We start from the raw sequence: 20,795 nt of genomic DNA on the forward strand, positions 1-20,795 counted from the left end.
GTTGCTAATAAAAGCCACAAATAATTTTAAACACAGTTACAGTTTAGAATACAGCTTCCTTGTTTCCTCTTCTAATAGCCTGTAGCGAAAAAACAAAGTGCAAAATTTAGACACAAGATTTTACAGCTTTAATTTCAACAAATGGATGAATCTAAGTAGAAATATCTGTCTGGCTGCTACTTAATTTTTTATAGTGTTATGATTATGAATTAAGTGTTCATGACCAAAAAATTTTGTTGTTTTCGTCCGCAAAAACGTTTTAGGTAAGTGTTACAAACAATATGTTTTTTTTGATAAAGCTCCCAAAAAACAAATTCACACCTCATATTAATTAAAAAAAAATAAAAAATTGCCACCGAAATAACCAAATCGACTTATTCGTCCCGAAAAACTTTACTTACTTTGCGTACTATTTTAACGAGTCCGAAAGACTCATTTTAAGGACTCAAATGAATCAAATGAAATCTGCTATATTTTGCGCAAGTAGGTAGTTTTTTGTTCTTTTATTGACTAATTAGAGAACATCTTGAGAGAATCTGAAGAAGTTCGGGGAAATTATAGGAAATCAAAGAAAATTAAGAAAAATCACTGAAAAATGTGCATATCTACGCAAGTAGATTTTTTTGTTCATCTTTTGACAAAATAGAGGAAATCTTGAGCAAATCAGGAGAAATCATAAAGGAATCAGAAGAAATAATTGAAAAATGAGAAGAAATTATGGGGAAATCATGAGAAATTTAAGGGAAAATCATGAAGAAATCAAGGAAAATCACTGAAAAATGTATAAGCGCAAATAGATTTTTTGTTCATTGATTGACAAATTCGGGGTAAACTTCAGTAATTAAGGAGAAATCATGGAAAACTCATGAAGAAATCAAAGGAAATCATTGGAAGATCAGTAGAAATTATGGGAAAATCAAGGAAAATTATGAGGCAATTAGGGAAATCAGGAGAACTCATTCACAAATGAGCTTGCAGAATTTTTTTGTTCATTTGTTGGAAAATTAGGAGAAATTTGAGAAAATCAAAGCAAATCTTAAGGAAATAAGAAGAAATCAGAGAAAATAGAACAAAATCATTAGGAAATTTAGGCAAAAATGGAAATTTGACGGATAAAATTTGTGTTAATTACGGTTTATCCCTCGAGATTATTTTTTTAATTTTGTAGAAAATGTCTCTACAACACATTATTGTTTCTGTGATTGAGTAATTAAGTATTAACAAAATATACATACCTAAATAATGTATTAATTAGTATGTACTGGTAATTTTAAAATAATATTTAAAAGCCTATCTCTTCATTAGGCATCACATCATCGTCTTGTTTCTTCATTAGCTAAAAAAGTCAATGTTGAAATGCCATGGAAGGTCATATCGTTATCTATTAAGAGACGTAGTCCCATTTTTGACATAAAGTCGAGGTCGTATGCGTAATTTTTGTTTCGTTGCCCATCCTGAATTTGTTTAAGCTATTTTTTAAAGATTTTAAAGGTCAGAATAATTTTTTGTTGTGCTCCCATTACAGGTTTCGTATTATTTTTATTAATTTTACTTGACCTTTACCTTTAATTCATTTAACCCCAGCAAATGTGTGAAGTAAAAAAAAATTAACATTAAACTTTTTTTTTCTTCTAACTTTTTTAATTTTTATTATTATATTATCTTTTATACTCATTTGTCTCATAAAAAAGCAAATATAATAAATGGCGCAAGGACTATTTTTTCATTTTTTTCTTATTTTTCAAAATAATACACATGACAAATTATACGAAAATTAATTTCCTGTACTTAAATTTCAAACAAGCAAACTTTCATGATAACAGCTTGCAGCGACAAAAATTTCAGTAATTTAGTAATCTTAATCTACGATTATTTATTTTACTAGTAATAAGTACAAAGACATTATATTGCAGCAGTTGTATTTGTTCATTGCTTAAAGTTAAATAATGTTGGTACAAATAGGGACATGACGTATTAGTACAGTAAGAATAAAGCTTTCTTCAAAAAATAAAAATGATAAAAGCAAAATCGCTGTTGAAATAAATTTAATTTAATAATTACATATATCAATTGTCAATGAAATTTCCTTTTAAGAAATAAACGAAATATTTGCCCAAAATAGAGTAAGAAGTGTTTAATAAAGCAGTAACATACTGAGTAGTGTTTTTCAAAGAAATACTAGTTTTGGTTTATTTCAGTCTCTTTTGCTAAATAGGTGTGATACTATAAATTGCAAAACGCGCGTGTTTTGTGAATTGTCGTTTCGTAAATTGGCAATCACGCTGGTGATAAGAGATCGGGTTTCAAATTTCGATTATCATCTCAAACACTGACTCACATTGTCCTTATTTAGTAGAAACTTTTGTCAATGTATAAAGTTTAACAACAATTTCCACTAAAGATAAAAGATAATAATTGGGTAAAATTCAAGAATGACTGACACCATTCGAAAAATTCCAAGTTGCAAGAAATTTGCACAAACGTCATTCTCATTACAACAAAACAGCCAAACCTGTTATTGTGACTCTTTACATACCAACAATGGAAGGTATGTCTGGAAAATACAACAATGATAAGAAGCAGGATATTGCTGAAACGTAAAATGCGATAATATGATAATAGTAGAACTTAAAGTGTTACTTCTGGATCAAGGTATTAAAAACATGGCTGAAATGTAAAAAAATGTAGCTGTTTTCCTAACAATCAGAGAAAGCCTAAAATTCTTTAAAAATTATTAAAACCGTCGAAAATCACCCGAAAAACATTACAAATTCGCTTGTTTTTATGCACCCAAATAAAAACCATGGAATTATTATTTGTAACTTTACAAATGGTAAATTTTAGGAATAACCTTTCATAACTCACGAGGTTTATCTTTTCAAAACAATTAAAAATTCTTTGAGACATGAAGCCAGATCGGCGCTCCAGCAGCATTGTATTAAACCCGAAGCGGCATTCTTGCTATTGTCCTTGCCCCAAACCAGCCGTATTGATCCTGTCAACACGCCAGATCACCAAACACCATCAAAGACAGTCGAAGACACGCAATCGAAGCTTAAATAATTCCACCCCCACGCAGCCTTTCTGTCATTATCCTTCGATGGAAGGAAAAATCCTGGTGACAAAGTGGAAGAACGACGGCTATTTTATCGATCACGCTCGAGTTTCCAGGAAACGGAGCTAGAGTGTTGCCCTCACGAAAGAGCTCTCCGAGAAAATATTTGCTGATGATAACAACAGCAACGCTGGCAGGAAAATTTCTGCAAGAAGTGACATTTGAGTGCAATTAGGTTGCGAAAAGAACAAAGGCGTAATCGGTGCGCTTTCGTAGGCAACTACGCACACATCGGGGGTGAAAGCTGAGTCAAAATGGATGGAATTTCGGGGCAAAACTTCAATGATGGATTGGGAAACTTTGTGACTGCAAAAAGTGACGGCGGTGTATAGGCAGCACATTGCACAGAGGTCACACCTAACACTTCCTCATCGACATATTCTGATTCAATTTTCTCACTTTGTTGCACTTTATCAAAAAGGATTCTATAATTCATTTCAAGGGTAACATTAAAACCGAGGTTTTTATTAAGAGAAGTTACATTTTTATTAACATGTTCCGTTAATACATGTACAAAGTTCAACAGTCTGTACCTTGTATTTGTAGTGTGTAATTTTTTAACGGATGAATTATACTTTTTCAAAATCAAAAATGGAATCTTGATCCAAACCTTACAGGCATCTGCATTAATAGTATTCACTAACAGCTTCGTTAAGTCACAAAAAAGGGAAGATTCTCCTTGCCTCCTGTCAACCAACTAATTCGGTGAGAAAAGGTAAAACAATAAATAAAAAATATACAATTATGACAAAAATGATTTTTAACGGATAATTGATCTACAAATATAAATCCTTATTTAGAAAGCTGCAGAGCAACAGTGCAAAAATCGGTCTATTGATGTGCGCACTGTATCCCCGGTCCGTGCATGTGCTCCTCATCATCACTCGCATACGCCTCCCCTCTGCTTCCGTGCGCCCCCTTGTCATTCGCCGAATCGAAATGATGCAAGTCGACTTCTTCCACATTTTCGCCTTCGGGCATTTTAAACGTGGGTCGCGGCGGCAGAATACTTTCCAAGGATTTGAGGGTCTTCTCGTCGGCGAAATTACTCTCAGGGAATGTGATTTCGAAAGTGATATAGAGATTCCCCTTCTCGAAGGGGTTCTTGTACATGGGCATTCCTTCACCCATCACTGCTTTCAAATCACCGGGCTTGACCACGTCCCCTGCTGGGTGTTTGATTAACAAATCGCGACCGTCCAATTGACGCAAAACGAAACTGAAGCCACACAGAGCCTCCGTTAGTGTGATTGTGCGATTCATGAGTAAGTCATCGCCGCTTCTTTGGAAAGTTTCGTGAGATTTCTCGTTAAGGATGATGATGACGTCGCCGGGTTCGATGTCGGGCTGCTGGTCACCCTCGCCACGGAAGAAGATCTTCTGGCCGTCTTTCATGCCTTTGTCGACGTGGACTTCGAGGATTTTCGTCTCGTTACAAACCTGAGCAGAGTAGCCCATTAAATAAAAAATTCATTATTAACTAAAGAACCAAATATGGCCCCACCTGCATCTATTTGACGCAAAAGAAGACAAATTATTGTACCCCGAAGAATTCCGAAAAAATTCCAGCAAATCCAACTCAATTTTCTTAATTACAAAATAATTTATGTAATTCAAAACTAATTCTAATAGTTCTAAGAAATTCGTTGTAATTTTAAAAGAAATTATCTCCGAAAATTCCAAAAATAATTCCAGTGTTCCTGAAAAAATGCACCGAAACGTAGTAATTCCAATAATATCTTGAAATTCCATTATTTTCAGATTAATTCCTAGAACTTCAAATCTATTCTTGTAATTTAAACCTAATTTCCGTATTTCAAAAAAGATAAGTAATTCCAGAAAAATTCCAAACAATCACAAGATAATTTTAATGATTTCAAGCAATTCCGAATAAATTCCAACAATTTACAACCAAAGTCCTCCCTAGTATTTGTTTCATCACTCAATTTTTTTTTTAATTAAAGGATAGAGTCCAAAATTTCTTATTGTCCATCGTTTTTCAAATTTTTGCAAAATTTAATTTAATTTATTTTTTTGGTGATTATGCTCCCTGTTTCTTTTTTTGCTGTTTGTTCTGTAAAAAACACACTTTTTCACATTCTGAAGACTTGGAAACATTGTGTAATAAAGCCAAATTATTAGGTTTTTTTTTACTAAGAACTAAGAAAGGAAACTATTTAATAGTTATTAATTATACAAGACGATAAAGAAATTGTTTATCTACGAGTGAAAAGGTTAAGTTTACGAGTGACGAAGTCACGAGTGGAATTTTTCATGAGTAGATAAACAATTTTTATCGTCGTGTACAATATTTCGTTTTATTTTGTACTCACCTACCAGAAATTCTTGAATATAAACAGTAAAAATAACTTTATTTCACTAGACGATAAAAGGCTACTTTATCTACTGAAATTAGTTGATAATAGTTATTTATTCGACGAGTTTGAGTGTAAATCGGACGCTTTATTTGACCGAGTGGATTTTTAAACCACGAGTGTAACAAGTGGTTTACCATCCACGAGGTGGAATAACGCGTCCGATTTACACTCAAACGAGTTGAATACAACATTTTATTCTTCGAATTAGACGCAACAAGGCTTAAACTTGCTTTAAATCTGTTAAAAATAATTTTACGTTTCGTATTGAGAAATGCCAAACAGTTGTCAAAACTTCCTAACACGGGAGAAAAACCGTAAATTTTGACAGTGTCGAAGAATAAAATTTATATCTTATCATCTAATTTACTGTTTAACTAAATACTGTTTATACAGTAGATAAAAATTATTTTATTTCACTAGACGATAAAAGACTACTTTATCTTTAACATTGAGTATAAAATAAAGGTTTTTTTCTAGTTAAACCTGACAATGTAGTGTTTCCCATTGATAGCATTTGTTTGAAGTGTTTTCGTTATTTACGTAAAGATGTTATTTTTTTCTCGATTACATAAGTAAATCATACTTTTTGCAATTAATATTAACTTCCAAATAATTTATTATTTTTCTAGTAGCGCGTTTTGTAAATGGACGACAAAAAAATAACCAGTAAGATAAGATAGCAAGGCCATTATAAAATTGTTTATTCTGCACTGTCAAAATTTATGGTTTTTCTCCCGTGTAAGAAAGTTTTGACAACTGTTTGACATTTCTCAAAACGAAACGTCAGATTATTTTTAAGAGATTAATTATTAAAGCAAATTTAAGCCTTATTGAGTCTAATTCGAAGAATAAAATGTTGTATTTAACTCGTTTGAGTGTAAATCGGACGAATTATTTCACCGAGTGGATTTTTATCCACGAATAAATAACTATTAAAAAATTCAATCTGTCAAAAATTTTTGACATTTAACATTTTTTTGTCTATTGTTACCGATGAGTTCGAAATTTTTATAGATATAATTTTTTTACATTTTTTAATGTTCTTGGTACAGTTGGAGACAAAATACTTTGGTCGTCACTTTTCTGACACTTTAATGTAATTCAAGCTTTAACGTTAAAATGAATGACAATTTCAAATTAATGACAACTATTATATCTTTCTATCAAAAATATGTACAACTTGTCAACTATGATTGACAGTAGCTAAAAATAAGGTTAACAGTCCTAAAGCATGCTTTACAATTTAATGTCACTCAAGTGACATTGACGACCAAAGTATTTTGTCTCCAACTGTATCTTGTCTTACTTGACTTTTTTTTGGTCTATTTACAAAACACCCTGTATCTTAATAAGATAAGTATAATAATAATAATTGCAGGTGGGGCTGTATTTAGTTTCTCTAGTTTAATACAATATTATTAGAGTTGCTTAACGTACAACGAGCGAAGCGAAGAGTGCTTCATTAAAAAAAAATACATCAGTTCTGCCTATGTTACGCAAAATTTTTCTCAATTTCTCCTTATATTTTAATAAGCAAAATTGTCGCTATTACAGGAATCAATATCAATAGCAACGTTTTTTTCATTGTTTAATTTTTAAATTAAAGGTTACTGACCCCAAGAATCAAATCTGACTATCAGCACATTAAATGATTTAAAATGAAAAAAAAAAAAAGGTCAAAACGTGAGATCTGATCAATTTCCGCTTCATGTAAATAGAGATTAAAATATTTATAGAAATGAAGAAAGTACGTGCCTTTACACATAACTAAGCACATTTCAAAAGACAATAAATCGGCACAAAAAAATTATAAACAGAGATTTGATTCTCACTTCATTTTAAAAACAGCTGATTTATAATAATGCGCTTGCGCCTTATAACAGTAAAGTGTATTGTCGTTATTTATCACTCATTAAAAATTTATTTCTGCGTGATTAATAAAACTTATGATGAAATATTAAGTCAGCATACAATTTTTTTTTTTACATTTTTAATTAAATGTACCTACCTTTTTGCCTTTGCACGTTGTGCACCTATCCTTCTCCTTGATCATCACCCCATCCCCGTGACAGTCTGAGCACTCCGACTGCACTTGCTGTGCCATTCCTGGTGCAATCTGGTGGTACGTCACTTTGAACCCCCGACCCTTGCACCCGGAGCACTGTTCGAAATTCTCGCTTCTGCCGCCTTTGCCGTTGCACGCGGCGCAAATAACGTTTTTGCTCAACTGCAATTTGGACGTTTTTCCGTTGTACAAGTCCTCAAGAGACACTTTAAGAGGATGGACGGTATCTTCTCCCTTGTGCCGTCTTCTGTGCGGAAACCCGCCGAAACCGCCAAACAGGCCGCCGCCGAACAGGTGCGAGAACAAGCTGTCGCCAGCGAAGCCGTCCTGCGCCCCCTCTTGCATGCCTTTGAGGCCATACTTGTCGTAGATCTGTCGTTTCTTGGGGTCAGACAGCACCTCGTACGCGTACGAGATCTCCTTGAACTTGTCACCGGCTTCGGGGTTCTTGTCCGGGTGGAATTCTTTCGCCAATTTCCGGTAATTCTGCACAGAAAAATCACAATGATTTGGCTAAATTGGTATCGGCCTTGACGGAAACGTCGACCTTGATGATTGGTGTAGCGAGTTTTGGGAAAGCTGCAGGGGGGTTTTAGGAGCCGCTGTGAAGCGAAATTTATGAGGTTACCTTTTTAATTTCGCTGTCTGAGGCGTTTCGGCCCACCCCTAGGGTTTCGTACAACTTGTTGTCTGCCATCTTTCTAAACAAGGAATGAAAGATGACAGCGCGCATGCGCCAGTCGGCAAAAACAGTACCGCCAACCCTGCACAAGGTCACCAAAAATAATTTTTAACACAAAAATCAATCATTAAAATTTGACCACCAATTAAACTCTTAACTGCAAATTAAAGTCAAAGGTTTTTTACCTAAATAATAAGCTTCTGTAATTTGAAAACACTAAAAAGTAGTGAAATCAATCTTGTAAACTTGACACATACTTCACGTAACTAAAAAAGTGCGGGAAATTGAAACTTGGATAAAACAAGTATTTTTTATTTCAAATTATCGCAGATTATTTACAGGGTTTGAGAAAATGAAGGGCAATGCTATAAAAACTGTACAAGAAAATGGACTACATGTGGGGTTTGGGGAAAAACAAGTAGTTTGAGTTCCTGTAAAAATTTAAAACCGGTCAAATTTTGTGTATTCTTTTTGTCGGTCTAAATTTCGTTTTTATTTTATAACCGAAACGAGTATCTAATTTAACGTGTGTTCCTCAGTTCCAGCATGTAGTAATTAGGAATAACACATGCGAAAAAAAGTCATTTTACACATTTCTCTAGAATCTAACAATAACACTATTTTAAAAAGCATTATGCTACAAATTCGGGAAATCACACAAAATCAGTTTGTTTTTCCAGTGGCGTGATGCGACAAAAACAATTTATTGCACTAGAAACGCTTATAAAACCTTAGCAAAAATCGAAAAGTATACTCGAATATACCTGAGGTAGTACAATTCAGTTTGTGACAAAGTAAAAATACCGTATGATCAAAGAAACTGTGTAATCCCGGCTGGCCCTGAAAGCCAATTTTTTTGATCATACAGTACACTGAAAAAGGACACCAAGCTACAAATTTATTTTTCAATTTTTTCTTTATCAAAACGCTGGAAGACTTCTAACAAACAAAAAACAAACGTCTGAGCGAGCACAATAATAAATAAATAAACAAAAATAAAGTACATATAATATATAAAATGAAGTGTATGATATGTAGCAGACTAAAATAATTTACACAATAAAAAAAATGTAAATCGGTGACGATCAGAGTATTCTCTTCCACATGTACAAGCATTAAGTAAAATAGTCCTCACTATGTTGTAAATTACAATATAAATTTAAAAACTAATATTAAAAATCACTATGAACCAAGTCTTCTTTGTTACATTTTTTCAATATACCACAGTACAATTTCACTTTTTATTTGTTGGCAACGATCTTGCAATAAAGCTGCTCACTTATAAATAATCGTATAATATCATTCTCCATTTAGTTAAAATCAGCTGTCTTAAATTAGTACGGAATAGTGTTACCAACGTCGTAGAAAACGCTAATAAACTTTTAGACAACTGTAATGTAAAAAATAAAAATGTTACCACCACAAAAATTCCGCTTGTAGATAACAGATCGTAATATTGTAAGAATCATGACATTAAAGTCGTTGACGTTGCAGTGTTATTGAGTTTTCCGTCATGAAATAACAAATATTTCCAAAATTATAGTTGACATTATAAAGATTGTTTTTAAGGACCTCCTTCATCGAGCCCTGAATATGTAAATTAATAAACAAAAAAATGTAATGGTTTCCGTGCTAGACATACGAAATCTGGTAAAATTAAGAGTAAATTTTTTTACATAAAAAAAGTACGTTTCAAAAATTATTTTTAATAATATTTTTCCTAAGACCCCTATTATGTTCATATAATGAAAAATGGGCAAAACCGCCGTTATTACAAATCAATAACTAAAATATAAATAAAACCAAACCTTCGTTTAAAAAAATATCACAAACCAGCGACCTGTTATCTACACTTCCCCTGCCTGACACCCCCATTACCGTTACCAACAAATAACCTCTCACCCTCCAACCTACCGTATAAAACACGTACGACAGAGTCTATTCGGCCCGATACAGTCATCATGACAAAACGCCCCGCACTTTTTACAAACCACCATCGCTTTCAAACTGCACGCGCAATTGTCCATCCGCTTCTGCATCGGCATTTGGGGCTGCATCGCCGCCCCCGGATGGTCAACCATCACATTCTCCCCCCCGATGATCGTGTAATTGTGCATTGGATTCTCGACGCTCACGTCGCCGTACACCACACCTGAGGGCAGTCTCTGTCTGCGGGTGACCGCTTGCGTCCCGGGATTCGGACACTGAACGATAAAATCGTTCGATTGCGGCGGCTGAGGCGGCTGGGGGCCCCCTTGTTGCAGGATGGGATGGTCGGCGTCGACGCTAGCGGGACGCCCGCGCGCCCCCACCGACACAATCTGCGTGTTGATCGCGGTGGGGAGTTGTTGGTGAGACGGCGGGGCGCTCGAGGATCGCGGGATGTTGTGGTGGTCGCCGACGCCGGCGCGCTGCACCAGAATGTACTGACCGACGGCGCCCATGGGGTTCGGGGCTTCAACCACCTATTAAACAAACCCATTAATATTAAAATAAACGAAATTACCCCCAAACCCGTGTTAGTAGAGTTATACAGGGTGTTCCATATTTATTGTTACAAATTTAAACAGGTGATAGGATATTCAATTCTAAGACAAAAGTTTCCTATAAACATGTATCGAAAAATGCTTGGTAAGGGAGCTACACTAATAGGTTTTTGCTAATATTTCAGAAACCATTTAAGATAAAATTATAAAATTTGGTACAGATGATAACCTTTATACACCTAAACGAATTCAAAAATCAAATGTCGAAATTTTTAATCAGGGGCGTCCGAAACTGGTGGGGTTTAGGGTAAAAAAATACCCTATCTATTTTGGCTTTAGTTTCTTTAGTTATGCATTGACCAAAATGGTGGTCACTTTGAACAACTCCTTTAGATTTAGGCAAATTCATTTAATTAATGTTATTATTGTTACTGTAATGTAATGTTAATTAGTTGAGGTTGATTAAAAAATATGAATTTCCTGCTTTTATTATTCTGTAAATTCTGATTTATTTGAATGTTGTATTGGTGTGTAACATAAATTTTAAATTAATTTTATTCAAAAACAATAAGTCGTATCGACACAAAAGAGACTTTAATTTAAGATTTTGTTGCTGAAAGTACCGAGAAACTAAAGCCAAAATAAATAGGGTATTTTTTACCTTAAACTCCCCCAGTTTCGTACGCCCCTGATTAAAAATTTCGACATTTGATGATTGAATTCGTTTAGGTGTATAAAGGTTATCATCTGTACCACATTTTGTAATATTATCTTAAATGGTTTCTGAAATATCAGCAAAAACATATTAGCCCCTTTCCAGGGGGTGTAGCTCCCTTACCAAGAAGTTTTCGATACATGTTTATAGGAAACTTTTGTCTTAGAATTGAATATCCTATCATCTGTTTAAATTTGTAACAATAAAAACGGAACAACCTGTATTTACTCACTCACTTCAGGACTTAAGGCAGGAGGTTGAGGAAGCACAGCCATGGTGACAGGAATTCCCTGTCCTGATGTGAACACGTGGCGCACCACCACTGGTGGACTCGGTTGCCTCTGCTGCTGGTAGGGAACAGATCTAGCCTTCTGTCCTACGTTTTTGACACCATTATTTTGCACCATTTGAAAGTTACCACTGGCGGGTAATGGGGGCGTAAACGTCTTGGTTGAACCACGAGACGATGTCACCGAACTGTACTGAGTTTGTCTATTGTTTTCATTCTTTTTTACAGTGTTGCTAGTTGCGGCGGCGGCAAGAAGAGACGGAGGTGGCTTCAATTGACACCTGAAAAACAATCTTAAGTTTCTGTAACAAACTTGACCACAATTTACCTAAGTTGATCTCTATTGGGGCTATTTTGAATAACCGCTTGACATATCTGATAACTCCTTTCCAAATTAACAGCTCCCGGAGGTGGCTTATTGCTCCCTCTGTTTCGATTCGAACTGCTAGTTTGTGAATTCTTCGGTTTAGATTTAGTATGGGCTGGTACGGCCCTGATTGGTTGACTCGTACTCAAAGCCAGATAGGGTAAAGCACTTGAACTTTGTACCATACCAGGCCTCGGTAAAGTAGGACACTGCGTTTCATTAACTGGGGGATTCACCAACGACGCAGTACTAACAACCGAAGGTAAACAAACTATAGTAGTCGGTGGAATCACAGTCGTTACTGTTTTACTAACAGAGGGCGTAACAGTCGAATTCGTCCCATTACTCGAACTCACTGTACTAGTTATAAGACTATCGTTACTAATAATTTCCGGTGTTAGAGTCACTTCCAGTTCCAGTTTGACTTGATTTCCGGTGAATTCCTGGTAGTTTTGGTTCGGTTTATTGTTTGTGGAGGCGTTGGTATCGCTCGCGGTGGTTCCCAAAGCAGCAGCTACCATTTCCGAATCCATTTTGACATCGTAAGGCCAGTCATTCGGTACGGGGAAATTTCCTTGTTCCAATCTCACTTCGAGTTCTTCTTGCATCGGAATGACTTCAACGTGTTCGGTGGGATTCTCTTGGCCTACGATACCAGCAGGAACGGATTCTAACGCGTGCAAAGGCACTTCTAGAAGCTTCTCGGTACTCGAATCGACTAAATTCCAACAGCAGCCTTCTGTTGGCGCTGAAAACATTTAAGGGCGATTTAGATTGTGGAAACAATCGGCGTTGAATGTGCGATAATGAACGTGGTGTTTGACTTTTGCAGACTCGACACAATTGATAAGTTATAAATCGTGACGGATTTCAGACCACCAACTGAGACAAAAAAAATAACAACCACTATTTGTTTTTTAAATTCTCGTATCACTGGATTTTTAATTAAAAAGTTTAATGTGACTGGTTAGTCCCACGCATTAAACCACAAATTGCAGTTTCAGATGAACGATTATCATCAAAGTTTTCGGTACAACACAGAAAATTTAGTCAAGTGGAAATTATTGTACAAATCGATCCGTTAAATAAATAAAACTCTGGATAAATAAAGCACTAGATTTTGTTGCTCATCTGCATAATAACTAAAAAAAGGTTAAATAACAATAAACTTTTGCTTACCATACTCAAGCTAAATCTTAATTTCTTACACCAACCACAAGAACTCCATTGATCACAATAGTACATAAATACATATTTATATGCTATGGTAAATATAATTTTTAAATTCAAATTTTCATTGTGACTTCTACCCTTAATGTTACGGAAATTTATCAACATAATCATTTAAATTTGAAATCCAGTAACATTACAGTGTTTTAAAATCTATAAATATTTGAAACCAAATCTCACCTTGGGCTGCATCATTGCCAAACAGCGTCGCCTGTATATCGACCTCAGTGGCCTCTTTCTCCTTATCGGCCTCTTGAACCGTAATTTGTCCCGATTCTAACACATAATTCTCGGCATCGATAAACCTATCCTCATTCGCATCATCATCTGCGATATTCCTCACACTTTCGAAATTGCTTTCGGTCAATTGCGCCATCACCAAATCGGATTCCTCCACACTCGCTTCGAGCTTCTCCGCCGAGTCCTCCAGACACAATGCGGCGTCGCACAGCTCCGAACACGACGTCTTCTCCAAAACAATCGACTCCTGCTGCAAAATAAGCGAATTGGGAAGAATAGGAAACGAGTCCTCTATCAAGTTTTGCGCGGGGTTCTCCTCATCATCCTCGTCGATCTTCGAGTCGGTTTTGGGCTCTTCGTCTTGACTCTCGTCGACTTTTTCGTCGGTGGTGGCGGTCGAGGAAGAGTCCTCGCTTTTGGGCTCTTCCTCGTCTTTGGTATCGCTTTCGGAGATCGAGCTATCGACGGAGTTTTCGTCTGATGTTTTCGAGTCGATATTACAGGGCTCTGTAGTTTCTTTCGTTTCGTCAGGAAAGAGATTTGGCGATCTGCGTTTCGGCGACTTTTCGATGGATTCAACACTGTGAGATCTCCGGCGCTTTTCCGCTTTTTTATTATTGTTACTACAAGTAATGATTGTCTCTTCGTCGGTTTGAAGAATAGTTTTGCTTATGTTTATTATACAGTTTTCTTGTTTTTCGGCATGAGTTTCGCTGAGATCTTCGATTATTGGTTTGGGTTCTTCCTTAGGCGCTTGGTTTCGGACCGATTTAATCGGTAACAAATCAGGAATTGGAGTCTTTACCGGTTCCTGATTTGTTATTTCAGATTCTTTCAGGCTTGTGCAGGATCTAGTCATCGCTCCTACGGTTCGTAGTCGTTTGACAGGTGGCGCTACTTTCGATTTATTGCTGCTGACTGTGGTGGTGGGTCTTAATTTTATTGTGGTTTTTATAGGGGGTCTTGCTGGGGCTGTTGCTGGAGGTGTGTTGAAACTTTGGAGAGGTTCAGTTTGACTCCTATCTCCCCAAATTGGTTCAAAGTGTTTCAACTTCCAAGGATCTAGTTTACTGCGCTCTTTGTCAGCTTCCAGTTTCAATTTTTGTTGATTTTCTGGAGTAAATTCGCCTTCAGCTAGCCGATCCTGCCATTCAACACACGCCCTCGCAAAAAATTCGTTATTTAATCCGGAATTGCTGAGTTCAAGGGAATCTGAAGAATTTGTTACACTATTTCGATCAACGTCTGGTAATAATTGCACTAATTTGTTTTGGTATAAAAGGGGTAGAGAGGCAAAGGTCGCTTTGTTGAGTAATAGTCTTAAGTTTGTGTTGACAAGGATTGAGTCTGGAGTTTCCAAATCGATGCAGCCCTCTTTGGTTTGTTCCAATTGAGCTGCAGTTGAAAGTTTCTTATTGGTGCGTCTTCTAGGTTTCATGGTGAAGCCAGGAATCGACGCTAGGACTTCCCTCATCGTGGGGGTTTTGACAGAAGCCGGGGGCACCTCCTCGGGAGGCTGTGGGGGCAACGGTTTCACTATTATCCTAGGTACTGTAGACGTATTCCCAGACGCAATCGTAGTGTTCTTTTTCCTGCGTTTGGCCTGCTGTCGCAACGCAAGCTTGATAGCTTTCTTGCTCTTGGTCGGCTCGGGGGCCGTTTTTTCGGCGACTTTTTCGACATTTTCTTCCTCGCCTTGACTCGAAGCACCGTCACTTTTTTCTGAACTCGCTTCGGGTGTAACGTCTATTTCCATCACGCAACTTAACAGTTGAGGACATTAAAGTTTACTTGAGCAGATTTTTGCGACTTCTGTGTGAAAGACGAGCGATTTTTCGGGCTCCAATTCACCCCATATTACGGTCAATTTCGATACGCGTCCGGGTCACGACGGGACCGCTCCCTCATCGCCGAATAATTCGCCATTCATTTACAAAGTGGTGTGAGGCGACAATCTTAGTCTTTTTGTTTAAAAGCACTCGTTCTTTGACAATAAAACACCATCCGCCATTTCATAACCGGGCCTAATATAAACAGGATTTTCGAACCGCCAGGTTGGCGACTCTTGTCTGCAACTTGCAACCAAACCAGTGCCAACGTTCAAATTTCCCCATTCTATTTTATGAAATATCTATAACACGTAAAACAGCTACAATTAAAACACCTAAACATTGTAAAATAATGCTAAAACGAATTATTTTGTTTTTAAGTACTATTTTAGTAATCAATTCGTAATTGAGCATTGGAAAATATATTGCTGTAAGGTTGGTAACGCAACAACTAATCGAAATTTTGAGTAAAATAAGTTTTTCTTTTGTTAAAAATATAAGTTAGGTGAGGAACAATTAATTAAAATCTTTAATAAAATTAATAAAACCTGGTTGCATATTCAACATGATTGAATCTGCAACCGCTGCAACCATAAAAGCATCCTTCAAAGTTTGACAGTTCGGTTCCTTATCGGGAAAAAATGTGTTTGCAACTGTTATTTCACCGCTTAGAACAACAATCGAATTAAAACCATGTAATAGTAAAGTAGTTGTCTGCAACCAAATCCACAAAAGACGTAACGGTGCCGTAAGCCCCCATCTGGTGGCTGCAGACGCAAGTGCCGGCTAAAACAAGGCGTTCACTAGTGGGTGTTTGAGTCGCTTACCTCTGTTTATCTAAAATCCGCTTATCAGTGTGGACACAAAGGTGATAAAATGAACTACTCGTCTTGCAGATAACGTCGCGTCGACCCGATGGACGCACGTTAAGGGGCCCCCAAAAGCGCCGCCATGGGCAACAAGAACAGCTGCTGCTCGTACTCCAGCCCGCAGACCAGCCATCGCGTCATCATCCCCATCGAAGACACGCTGAATGAGGGCGAGGTTAGTGTCAGTAACCTGCAGCATATCAGTGAGCGGGAAGCCGACGACGGCGACGCCGACCCCTCGCAGGACCCCACAGCCAAGACCATCTTCATCGAGCGCTCCAAGACGGCCATCGAGAATGGCATGATCCGCAGGAAGAGCCAGCACCAGATCGCCGATTTGCGCCCCCTGAAGAAAAGCAGCTCCTGTTCGACGATCTATCTGGACGACAGCACAGTCTCGCAGCCCAACTTGAAGAACACGGTCAAGTGTGTGGCCTTGGCGATTTATTACCACATCAAAAATAGGGATTCGCAAAGGGAGATTGATATTTTCGATGAGAAGATGCATCCGCTTACGAGGGATGGGGTCAGTGACGATTATGACAAGCATAATCCGGAACATCGACAGATTTACAAGTTTGTGAGGACTTTGTTCAATGCTGCTCAACTGACTGCTGAGTGTGCCATTATTACTCTAGTGTATTTAGAACGGCTGTTGACATATGCAGAGTTAGATATACAACCTTCCAACTGGAAAAGAATAGTCTTAGGTAGGTATACACCGCTAGATTCTTCTGTTTTTGTTAATTAATTAGTAGAAGGCAAGTCAAGTAACTGTTACGAGCCGCGTAGCGGCGAGTTGCGTAATAAACGATTGCTTGAATTTTGAATGACTTTTATACGATTTTTTCTATTTTGCGCTTTTTGAAAGCAATTTACATCCAACGGCATTGTTATCAACACTAAAAACATAAAATACACTGGACTTTGAAAAGCTGTTAACGCACCCAAACAAGTTATTACAGATGAAAAAAAAATAGTTATTTACAGTCAAATTCAAAAAAAGTGGTAGTCAGTGTCACATTTTGACATAAAATTAATTATTCTTCTGTAAATGAACGTATACTCTTTTTCATATTACTGTGCATCAAGTAGGTTGTAGAACTCTAAATACATCTTAAATTTAAAGGCCGATTCACACAAAAAGTGTCATTAATGTCATTCAGAACAAATTTAATCACATCAATAATGACAAAAATATTTATGTTTGCTACTCTGTGTTAATTACGTTGTTAATTTTAATTACTTTTTGCTACCTGGGGTCCACATTTATTTGAAAAAATTATTTTTACGGAAGATTAAGGTTAGGATTGTTTAAATTTTTGCATGGTTGCCATCTTAAAATGATCCCTTTCAACGACTACTTCGATGCATATTAATATAAAAACGAGTACACTTAAATTACTTGGCATCATAAAGCATCAAATCAGTTTTGTTGTCAAAATGTAAATTATTTATTATTTATTAATTTTTGAAATGACATGACCACTTTTTTCTAAAGTTGACTGTATATCGGGTGCGGCAACCGTTACGCCCAGAAAGAAAATCCCCACTTCTAATTAAATAAAATTGTTGAATTTTTTCAAACTTACCTGGGCATTAGTAAGGTACATTCTGTAATTTTTTGGTAATTTTTCATTTACAAAAAAAATAAATAAAAAGTAATTTTCTCCCAAAAAGTTTAATTTTAATATTTATACTAACCTACGCAGATTCACTTCCTACAATTGTTTACAAAATCAGAAAAAAAATGCCAATTAGATTTTGAATTAAACGCAATTTTCCATCTTAATTTTGAAAATAATTTTTATTTATGACCTGCTACTTGTGCCATCGTAAATTTAGGTGACAATGGGGAACTGCAATTGGGGTAAGATTCCAAGGTTTACAACAAAAAGACCCTTTAAAGCGGTCGACTACCAGTAAATGATTCTTTTGTTGGCAAATTATACCATTTTGTCATAAATCAGGAGTCTGGTTTGTGTTTAAATAAAAAAAAGCGATTATTTGATTAACCAAGTCAAAATTTGAAATTGTGATATTAAAGTTTGATGCGCTGACAGGTACAGATTCATTTAGTGTAAAAACTTTATAGGTAAATTAACAGAAAGTATTCATAAAACACACAAAACGGACTCATTTATTATCCAAAAAAATTAGAAAAATTCTCAAATTATACCCTATCAATAATTAGTTAGGTATATGAAATATCGCCAGTTTTAATTAATTAAAAGTCGCGATTTATCAATGGGCGTAACCGATGCCGCACCCGGTATATCAAGAGAATAAACAACTATTTTAATATCGAGAATGTAGATGCATACAAAACTATTAACAACTTAAGAAAATGTTAAATTTGTCAAATGTCGAATAGTTTGTCAAAGTTTTCAGTTCATTCAATTGCACAATTTTAAAAGTAAAAATCGTTTTTTTTTTGTTTCCAAGGGAATAAAGTACCAGATTATTAGTCAAAAACGAGGGAATAAAGCGTTACTTTATTTTGCGTTGGGAGGAAAATTCATTTATTAGCATTTTATTTTAGATTATGAGTACATATTAATATTTATATTGAATTTATTTTGTATAATGTACTTAACAGGATGAGCATAATTTATTTGTTTGCATAGATTGGGGGCATTTAGGTCATTACAACTCAAACTCTCCAATGTCATGGCCTACTTAAGTTTATTTACCAAACTTTTTACATTCAATAAAATGTAACGTTAAAAAATGAAATTGGGAATAATTTTGTTCATAGAAAAAATGTATTATTTTTTAAATGCGACACCACGTAGATTTTTTATGGGAGGCCATAAAAGGCACGTTTTCAAAAAAAAAAAAAGATTTCTGTTTGATTGCGTTATTTATTTAATAATTCATACACGTGCAAAGTAACCGCATTGAAATCCCTTACACTTGAGTTGAATTAAGAAATAGCTTCCATTTTGATAACAAATATTTTTGCTTTAATCTTGAGTAGTATTTTATAACTTAAAACCCTGAATTTTGCAATTGAGGCGCCAGGCAGTATTTTCTGAGATAATTTCAAACAAGTTTTAATTTTTTGTGGAAATGCCGCCTACAGTCATAAGTTCTGAGAAGTTCTGAATCAACTACATTTAGTGGAATTAATCTTACTTCTGATGTGTTTTTATTAAAATTAAAATCATTTGAGAGAAAATCAAAGTTGAGACTAATAAACAATGTCACTGATCAATCCTTTGAAAATAGGATATCATTGGATAATATTGACATTGACACGAACGCTTATAATATCGGTCGTTATGGAGATAATCTAATTATGTAACAACTTGCATATTATGTTAATATTTTTATGTGTAATTTGCTGGATGACTATTGGGATTTTTTTGCAGGTGCAATCCTCTTAGCTTCCAAAGTATGGGATGACCAAGCCGTGTGGAACGTAGACTACTGCCAAATCCTCAAAGACATAACAGTAGAGGACATGAACGAATTAGAACGTCAGTTTCTCGAGTTGCTCCAATTTAACATAAATGTCCCTTCAAGCGTATACGCAAAATACTACTTCGATCTACGTACCTTAGCAGAAGCGAACGATTTGACGTTTCCTAGCGAACCATTAAGTAAAGATAGAGCTCAGAAATTAGAAGCCATGTCCAGAGTAATGGAAGATAAATATACAACGGAAGCGATCAAAAACGGACTGAAAAAATGGTCCAGTTTAGATAATATAACGAACGGTGGGACTGCGGCGAGGAGAAGCGTCGCCATTTTGTCGTGATCAAAAAGAATTTTTTATTTTTTAAGAGATCTACCAAAGTATTTCTAGTGGAAGTTTTTAATATTCTTTTTTCTTAGATCTTTTTATTTCCGATTCATATTTATTATATTGATGCTTTTGTGTTTGACTTATTTATTACCGGCAACTCACTCAATTATGTTACGTAATTTAATGGAAAAAAGCCTAATTGACTGTATTTACTTATTATACTTATGTTATATGTTATTGTTTTGTTTCTGTTGCAGTGTGTCACGTGACAGATGGCGATTTGATTGTGATGCACTGCCAAATCAAATGCCAACTTGTATATAAAAAAATAGTGATTTAAACTTTCCATTCCAGAATAAAAGTATGTCAGGGAGAGTGTTTATCCATAAATGAAGATGAGATTATATTTAAAATTGCACAACCCTGCTTTTAATACACGTCCACTATATGAAATAAGTGATTTTTGATAATTATGTTGAAGGACAATCCTGTAATATGATGCCTATTTTCAATTTTTATACTATACCAGGCTTTGTCTAGAAAAAGTGAAAATATACCTGTAAAAAAACTATTCCTGATTGTGCGTTTTTACCCAAAGCCCCGCATGTGGATACGCCACTGGAAAAAATAACAACAATATTCAAAAACATAAAGATGGTTCACCCAACTCACCTCACATTAAAAAAAAAATCCAACAATCGGTAATTTTCATTACCAAATGGGCGAAAATTCATACAGTGTTGACAATTTTGAACGTGAAATGTCAAACTGTGGCGGAT

General features: G+C 35.8%; 3 protein-coding genes across 5 annotated transcripts; 1 reads left to right on the plus strand and 2 right to left on the minus strand.

Moving 5' to 3' along the window:
• Positions 1-3,559: 3,559 nt before the first annotated feature.
• LOC123012596 (dnaJ homolog subfamily A member 2-like) lies at positions 3,560-8,337 on the minus strand. The gene is made up of 3 exons (XM_044410619.1): positions 8,187-8,337; positions 7,502-8,044; positions 3,560-4,555 (listed from the first exon to the last, which is right to left on the minus strand). Exons 1-3 carry the CDS (start codon positions 8,289-8,291, stop codon positions 3,947-3,949), a joined length of 1,257 nt encoding a protein of 418 aa, XP_044266554.1. The 5' UTR covers positions 8,292-8,337; the 3' UTR covers positions 3,560-3,946.
• A 199-nt stretch (positions 8,338-8,536) lies between these two features.
• LOC123012516 (polycomb protein Asx) lies at positions 8,537-16,963 on the minus strand. Of its 2 annotated transcripts, none has more exons than XM_044410502.1 (5): positions 16,224-16,963; positions 13,508-15,698; positions 12,059-12,845; positions 11,678-12,011; positions 8,537-10,705 (listed from the first exon to the last, which is right to left on the minus strand). In XM_044410502.1, exons 2-5 carry the CDS (start codon positions 15,321-15,323, stop codon positions 10,151-10,153), a joined length of 3,492 nt encoding a protein of 1,163 aa, XP_044266437.1. In that variant the 5' UTR covers positions 15,324-15,698; positions 16,224-16,963; the 3' UTR covers positions 8,537-10,150. The 2 variants fall into 2 exon arrangements, with proteins under 2 accessions (XP_044266437.1, XP_044266438.1); XM_044410503.1 differs by having other exon boundaries at positions 10,581-10,705; positions 11,674-12,011.
• Positions 15,984-20,587, plus strand: LOC123012517 (cyclin-Y-like protein 1). Of its 2 annotated transcripts, XM_044410504.1 has the most exons (3): positions 15,984-16,202; positions 16,293-16,975; positions 19,640-20,587. In XM_044410504.1, the coding sequence occupies exons 2-3, from the start codon at positions 16,348-16,350 to the stop codon at positions 20,026-20,028; spliced, it is 1,017 nt and encodes a 338-aa protein (XP_044266439.1). In that variant the 5' UTR covers positions 15,984-16,202; positions 16,293-16,347; the 3' UTR covers positions 20,029-20,587. The 2 variants fall into 2 exon arrangements, with proteins under 2 accessions (XP_044266439.1, XP_044266440.1); XM_044410505.1 differs by having other exon boundaries at positions 15,984-16,975.
• The last annotated feature ends 208 nt before the right edge of the window (positions 20,588-20,795 follow it).

The sequence above is a fragment of the Tribolium madens genome, unplaced genomic scaffold (genome assembly GCF_015345945.1).
Source record: "Tribolium madens isolate multiple individuals breed KSU strain unplaced genomic scaffold, Tmad_KSU_1.1 Scaffold_96;HRSCAF=242;Tcas5.2_LG5, whole genome shotgun sequence".
In the NCBI taxonomy this organism is placed as follows: Eukaryota; Metazoa; Arthropoda; class Insecta; order Coleoptera; family Tenebrionidae; genus Tribolium; species Tribolium madens.

Excerpts from the sequence above, each read along its gene's own strand:
- LOC123012516 (XM_044410502.1), bottom strand. The coding sequence starts at position 15,323 with ATGGAAATAGACGTTACACCCGAAGCGAGTTCAGAAAAAAGTGACGGT. Across the intron at positions 12,846-13,507 it reads TGGCAATGATGCAGCCCAAG|CGCCAACAGAAGGCTGCTGT; the intron begins GTGAGATTTGGT and ends AAATGTTTTCAG. Across the intron at positions 10,706-11,677 it reads CTCCTGCCTTAAGTCCTGAA|GTGGTTGAAGCCCCGAACCC; the intron begins GTGAGTGAGTAA and ends TTTGTTTAATAG.
- LOC123012517 (XM_044410505.1), top strand. The coding sequence starts at position 16,348 with ATGGGCAACAAGAACAGCTGCTGCTCGTACTCCAGCCCGCAGACCAGC. Across the intron at positions 16,976-19,639 it reads CTGGAAAAGAATAGTCTTAG|GTGCAATCCTCTTAGCTTCC; the intron begins GTAGGTATACAC and ends ATTTTTTTGCAG.
- LOC123012596 (XM_044410619.1), bottom strand. The coding sequence starts at position 8,291 with ATGCGCGCTGTCATCTTTCATTCCTTGTTTAGAAAGATGGCAGACAAC. Across the intron at positions 8,045-8,186 it reads CAGACAGCGAAATTAAAAAG|AATTACCGGAAATTGGCGAA; the intron begins GTAACCTCATAA and ends TTTTCTGTGCAG. Across the intron at positions 4,556-7,501 it reads CAACGTGCAAAGGCAAAAAG|GTTTGTAACGAGACGAAAAT; the intron begins GTAGGTACATTT and ends TACTCTGCTCAG.